The 7,525-nt window shown below is 38.9% G+C and overlaps 1 protein-coding gene across 1 annotated transcript; it reads left to right on the forward strand.

Moving 5' to 3' along the window:
- The first annotated feature begins 123 nt into the window (after nt 1-123).
- On the forward strand, nt 124-7,290 carry fcer1g (Fc epsilon receptor IgFc epsilon receptor Ig). The gene is made up of 5 exons (XM_083937350.1): nt 124-305; nt 3,732-3,826; nt 4,326-4,373; nt 5,896-5,916; nt 6,031-7,290. The coding sequence occupies exons 1-5, from the start codon at nt 239-241 to the stop codon at nt 6,082-6,084; spliced, it is 285 nt and encodes a 94-aa protein (XP_083793476.1). The 5' UTR covers nt 124-238; the 3' UTR covers nt 6,085-7,290.
- The last annotated feature ends 235 nt before the right edge of the window (nt 7,291-7,525 follow it).

Consider the following 7,525-nt stretch of genomic DNA (forward strand, 5'->3'; position numbering starts at 1 on the left):
CCAGAGCCTCGATGTATGTCCTTCCTCTGGTTGGTGTTAAAAGGGGAGTGGTCTGATGAGATCTGAGGCAAATGGACTTAGAGCTCAGACCACAACTTCCCCTGTTGCCAGTGAGATATGCAACACCCGAGTGTTCACAAAAGCGCAGACAGGAAAAAAAAAAGCCACCCACAAGTCGTTGTCTTCTGTGTGCTGGCCACTTACGGAGCCCAGTTGTCCGCGTTGAGCCCGTGTTAGCATGGCCGTGTGGGGCAGGAGCCCGTTACTGGTGGCCATTCCCCTGTGGATGAGTTTTGGGAGTGCTGGTGAGTCGAGATAAACTATAACCGAACGTTTTTATAGTGCTCTGGGTAGATTAATGTGTGAAGACGTCACAGTGATGACTTTTATGTGTATATGATAAAAAACAACCTAATGAGAAAACTTTGAACTGTGTTTGGAAACAAATAACCTCATTCACATACAGCAGGGCCGAGCAGAAGCTGGTATATGGTTAACCATGTGACGGTGAGGGGGTTTTGATGAACTGGTAAAAAGGAAAAAGGTTTGAAAATACCGCTACTTGGTTTTTGGCAGATGTTTATTGAGAGCACTGGGGTTTTCTCACTTCTGACCTTATTTCACCCTGTTCATGCAGCAGAACTGTGGTCCTAACAGGCAGTCCCTGCGGGAGAGAAGCCCTGTTGGTTCATAGGGCCTTGGCCGCTGTTTTTAAAGTGCCGCTCTTATTAAACCAGTTGTCGAGCACATCCTGCCCACAATAAATGAGTTCAGTTTATTAGTGACAGTTTCCTATTTTTTCAGTTGCCTCCAAAGTTAGTCATGGCTATATATTTCACAGCATATATTCTGTATTTTGGGACTACTACAATAAAACAATAATAATGAACAGCTAGCCTTTAAACTGCAGTGGAACTTTACTGTGGAGAAAAATAAGTAACAACAAATATAGAAACTTCCCAACTTTAAATGGCCAAGTAGACTTACATTAGCCTTAAAAGGTCAATTAAATTTGGGTTGTAAAAGGCCAGAAAAACATGATGATTTAGAGATTTAGAGAAAATCAACTGAAATCTATTTTATGGTTAATAACTTAAGCCATTTTTAAAGCCAAAATCCAGCTTCTCAAATGTGCGGATTTACTTATTTTCCTAGTTTGCATTTAAGGATACTTCAGGTTTTGAGACTGTTGGTTGGACCAAAATAATCTAGGATATTGTGATTGTTTTCCACTTTTTTACAATAACGGTGAAAATAATTTGGAAATCAATTGATGATAAAAAATTATCACAAATTTAAGCCATACACTGTTGTGATTAATATTTTTTGTTTAACTGAGAAATGGAAACCGGTTCATTGAATGTGGGCGGTATGTTACAGCGGAGCTTTTCTGTTTGACTATCCAACCACAAGCGACTACAGCCTGCTTCTAGTAGCTGTGGGTGATGAGGCAAAGACACAACCGACTGCTGTGTGGTCACTTTTAAAAACGCTTCCACTCTATCCACTGTGTGTACACACTGACATTTTATCACGTTTAAACACCATATGCTACAGTCTGTTGCAGGTGTCAGGAGTCTCAAGAATCAAAAGTGTGCGGAGATCCACTTGTCAGATAAAAGCTCCTATGTTAGCTATAGAATATGAGTGTGGGGCAATATGTCGGGACACATTCTGAAATACTAGTCACACTTCAATAGCGGACCATTAGTCATTTCTGTTGGCTGATTCCTTCTGAGCTGTGGTAGCCAGAGATGTAGATAACACACCATGTCTCTCTGGCTCACAGCAAAGAGAGGATGTACAGCTGAACCGTGGTGTTTTAAAACGGAATCCAACACTTTCACATCTAATAGAGTTTCCCGTCCATAACCTTTCTGCCAAGTGACGTGGAAAAATAGCAGTCAATATCATGTGAATTGTGCGGGAAACGATCATGTGACAGATTTCAGAGAAGATGTCCATTTCCTTTTTTCCGTGGTTATTGCATCTGAATTTAACAAAGACGCTGTAGAGTTTAGATACTAGTTTACTTGGGTTTACTCTATAAGGTACACTATGAATGCTCCATTAGCTGACCCAGTCACTTTAGGTTCTATTAAATTGTAGTTAATCTTAACATGTACTACATATCCTCAAAGGCTAATATTACAGCTAGAATATTATTGATCAATGGTTCAGTTGTCTTGACGACGGATGACGATGGATGAACAAATGGAAGAAACCACGTCACAGCTGTTCCCACAGACCTGAGCCAATTACTCATGAATAAAATGCTGTCAATGAAATATCATTCAATGTGCCGTTAAGGTATTATCATCGTTGTGTATCAAACTGAATAAAATTGTCTTTGAGAGACTTGAGTTTCACTTTGTGTCTTCCTGTATTTCATCTCCCCAGTTGATTGTCATGATAACGGTTTTCATTATCTCATCTCATTTATTTATTTTTTTTTCAAGTTCAACCCACAGCAGCAAGAGCTCTGATTGGCCAGAGTTGTTGCTGCGATGTTGTCTTTTCATCTGCCAGATCAGGTTGATTTTTAAATTAAAGAGAAGTAACTCTAAAGTCGAGTAAAACCAGTTGATATTAAATTGTGAGTTGGAATATGGGAGGTGAAATAAAACGGCATCTAAAAGCTGTTTTGGAAAAACAGAATTATCATTAATATTTGTAAATGTACACGCACATTATGGTAATTATCTAATCGTAATAGTTGCAAATGCACTGATTGCTTAATTAATTATTTTTAACCAGTTGAAGGGAGGGGTAGAAGATGGAATTAAAGTCATACTCATAAATCCACACAGTCCCAAATACTTTAGCATTCTCATATAGTCGTGCAATAACGCAGCTGATTTTAAAAAGCTGGCCATATATGTTTAGAAATTTAGAGCTGAATGTGAGATATTTATGTGATAATATGTCACTGTGCCTTTGTCAAGTGTTTGCTTGTCATTTAGAAATATTTTGTTTTTCTATATAATGTCACTTGAAACTGTTATGGTCATTATTGTTTCATTGTGCTTTGTGAAATGAGAAAATACTCTTAATTTGTCCAGTATTTCATTCACACAGGAGTTTATGAAAATAGATTTACCACGTGGTTCTTTTGAATGGACTATTTTTTTATTATATTAGCAGAAAACATGCTTTATTATGACATGTGTGGTTGTAGAAATATAAAATGACCTTTATCAGGATAGAATATTGAACGCTAGATAAAATGCTTCTGCTCTGGGAGTCTGTGTTGTAGACACCATTTTAAAAGCTGGCCGGTAGCTTTTATTAAATGTGCACGTCTTAACGCAGAAAGTATATTAAACTCGATATTATACTTAGTACCCGCTGTGCAGTGAGAAGTGGTTGTTGCGCATTGCAGCTTAAAATACAAACAGAGAGATGAAAAACCCACAGTTTCTCTTTATTTCCTCACTTTTATGTAAATGAGGAAACCTCAGTTTAGTCAGAGAGACTGGAAGTGAGCAGCATTCTTTATACGTCTTCTCCTTTACTAATGCCATTATTTCTTATTTTATTCATTAAAACGTACTTGTATATTTATATTAATGTTTGATACAACATTCAGCGTTAAGGACAAATGCTTGATGATGATGATGATGATGATGAGGATGTCACTCCAGTACTAAGAGTCTTTCTTATGTAATCACTTATTTCACAGTATAATCACCATGTGTAGATTGTTAAAGTGCTCTCTCGTGTCTCCTCAGCTGCTGGTCTCACAGAGCCACACATCTGCTACGTGCTGGATGGTATCCTGTTTCTGTACGGCATCATCCTGACAGCGCTCTACTGTAGAATCAAGGTTGGCATGCTACAGAAACGTACAGGCACCAAAGGACCATTTAATGTGTCATTGTCTGACAAAAGACACGATGTCGAATCGTTAAAAGTAATGTGGTACATTATTCATGATAATGTAAAATAGGGTGTCGTCAGCAAAATGAAGCATTCGATACCTAAAGAAAGGGAAAAATAACATTAATACACATAAAACTTTAGCTAGAATGCATGAATATCATGAGCTGATGTGCTGACATACAACATGTTGATTGTGGAATAAGTAAAGTTTGCTCCTAATACAAAACTTTCTTTTGCTTTTGACACGAAATGTACCAAGAGCACAGGGTGCAATCTTCACTGATTCACCAATTATATAATATATTATACATATATATTATATATTCTTATGGCCAGTAAACAGAGTTGAGAAGTTGATAAAAATACAATATAATAATAAACATAAATGGATGGTAAAACTACAGTTTGACACATGTTCAACTATCACGTATTGCCTTCTACAGATCGTAAACTCTAGGGAGGCTGCAGCTGAGAGCACAAAAGACAAGCAGGTAAGAATAAACACATTCACACTGTATATGACTAGAATAGACACACGACTTGTAGTCTAAAATGGACGTAGAGGGGTAAGAACAACTTCTATAGCGAATGATGAAATTCACCGCAGCACAAACTGGAGTTTCAGTGAACAAACGAGAGACTGATCTTCTCAGGAGGCAAAAATAATCTCAACAGTCAGGTCAAACCTCAGCAGGCAAACAGCGGCAGAAAAAAACACACACCTATTGTTTGTTTTTTTTGTTTTTTTTTGTCTGTGGTGAATGAACTGTTATGGCAGCGCTGCCTTAGCTGTCTCGTCTCAGACAATGAAAAGCCTCTCTCTCTCTCTCTCTCTCTCTCTCTCTCTCTCTCTCTCTCTCTCTCTCTCTCTCTCTCTCTCTCTATATATATATATATATATATATATAGAGTAAATGTAAAAGTAATGCCCTGTAACTTGTATGTAATCCACATATCTATTACTGTCGAAATTATGTCCAAAGCAAAGAAGGAAACCAGGTGACGTAGTATAGGAGCGCTAAAATCCATATAGGGAGGAGTGTTTGGGTGGTGCATGGGTCCCCAAAACAGGGCCCTTCACCTGGGGCACCGGTGTTTATGTCCTGGAAATATTAGACCAGACCAAACGCTTTTTTATAATCTCAACCAAGTTCTTTTCTTGCCTAAAAGTAACGATCATGGTCACGTACCAGACACCTTTTCCTGTCGTGTTGTGTTGCCTTCTGTCTTGCACTCATTAAGCTTGTTCTTCCTCTCTATAAAGCAGGGGTGTCCAACTTAGGCCCATGAGCTAAATCTGGCCTGCGGTGTAATTATATTTGGCCCGCAAGATCATATCAAGGTTCTCTGAGAGCTGGCCCGCGAGTTTAAAGCACATACACGTCTACTTTTCTGTTGACAAACATGAGCATCCATGCTACCAGTCTCTGCAGACAAACTTAATCCACCCCTCCCCAAAAACGACCAAAAGAAAGATGGAGAACAGGAGCTTTCAGCAGCGGTGGGAGGCAGATGATCTGTGTCTGAAGGTAAAGAGCTGTTTGTCTCGTCTGCAGAGCCACCGTGGCTGTAACCAAAGATTAAACATAAGAAACACCATGACAAGAACAAGGACCTGCACTGGAAAGGTTCAACATTACACATCTGGAGAGAAGGGAAAACATGCACATTTGCAGGCTTCTTTTTTTTTTTTTTTTTGTAGATATTAAGTTTGGCCCGAAACTTTAGTTTTTAAATTTGGCCCACTGTGAATTTGAGTTGGACACCCCTGCTGTACAGAGTTCATGCTCTACTGTATGTTCAACTATGCACCGCCTTAAAGCTAATTACCAAGAAAGACGATGTCACAGTTTGTATTTCCTAATTTATCTAACACCGGCCCTGATTTCAGGCAAAGAGCAGTTTAAAATGAATTCAACACGTTGTACACATTTCCTGCTGGACAACTTTTCTCACTCACAAATGTTTTTTTGCTTTTACCTTGCTAATATTGTTGTTTTCAACCCCTGACAGAATCAAGAGGGCATCTATATGGTGAGTGTATGATATAAAGGAGGAGCTCAATTATTATTATTATTATCATAATGAAATCATAGTGTGCACTGTGCTGGATTATTATTATAATCCTCCTCTCTGTCTTCCCTGCAGGGTTTGACTCCTCACGCCCAGGACACGTATGAAACAATTGGCATGAAGAAGTGACACCATGAGTGAAAGTCCAAGACAGACGTTCTCCTTTAAATAGCTTTTTTCTTTTGTATTTAAATATGGTGTGTCTTACTCTGCTTAGAAGTTAAAAGAATGTGAGATTGCGTGCCCCAGTGTTCATTTCCTTTTTGCTTTTATAGACTTCATAGGAAGTTTAGGAGGACCAGACAGAAACAGGGAAGTTGAGCCCAAGACAGGCAGAAATACTTACCCTTTTTGTCATAAATGTATTTTTTTACTGCTCTGTTGCACATATTTAAAGTTTATGCAAACACGTTTTAAAAACTGTAATGCTTCAGACACATTTTGTATTGTAATGCTTATAAACTAAATACAGATGGATGTTATATTTCGTGTGTATAGACTGTTCAACAAACACCAGGCTATTTAAAAGATGACAGTCTTTTTCATATGAACGGCACTTAGCTCCAAAAGTACTCTAGTTTTGTGCAAGGTAGTAGATGGTGAATGTATTTCCTGCACACCACAGGATGGCAGTGATGGTGTGTTTGGTGAGGTTCTTACCTGTCCACGCTTAAACACACACACAAACACACTCTTCCCCTCGCAGCAGGGAGAGCCTTTAAGACAGCTGTGTCAAACTCCAATTCACAGTGGGCCAAATTTAAAAACTGGGACAAAGGCATGGGCCAAACTCAATATCTACAAAAAAAAAGACCGCAAAATTGCATGTTTCCCTTCTCTCCAGATGTGTAATGTTGAACCTTTTCAGTGCAGGTCCTTGTTCTTGTCGTACTGTTTCTCATGTTTAATCTTTGGTTACAGCCACGGTGGCTCTGCAGACGAGACAAACAGCTCTTTACCTTCATAAACAGATCATCTGCCTCCCACCGCTGCTTAAAGCTCCTGTTTTCCATCTTTCTTTTGGTCATTTTTGGGGAGAGGTGGATTAAGTTTGTCTGAAGAGACTGGTAGCATGGATGCTCATGTTTGTTAACAGAAAAGTAGACGTGTATGTGCTTTAAACTCAAGGGACAGTACTCATAGAACCTTGATATGATCTTGCGGGCCATGTATAATTACACCGAGGGCCCGATTTGGCCCACGGGCCTGAGTTTGACACCCCTGCTTTAAGAAGTCAAAGACATAACGCAGACTGCTGTAAAGTTGTATGTAACTGCTTCCTGTAGGACACAGATAGAGCTGTTGACCTATTAAATGTTGAAGTTGCTTATTAAATGACTTTGTCTCTGTTTGATTTGCAGCGGTAAATAAGGGCAAACCTATCTCCTGGATAGTATGTTTGGTGGTAAACCTCCAAGATAAACAACCACTGTCAGACAAGACAGACTTTCTGACCTGTGGGGCTACTAACATACTCATAAAGATTTACCACAACATGTATCTGTCACATTTAGCCTTGATCGGACTGATTAAGTATGTAACCAGTAAGGATAAAGGGATTTTAACATGA

This window comes from Echiichthys vipera, assembly GCF_963691815.1.
Source record: "Echiichthys vipera genome assembly, chromosome: 22".
NCBI lineage: Eukaryota > Metazoa > Chordata > Actinopteri > Perciformes > Trachinidae > Echiichthys > Echiichthys vipera.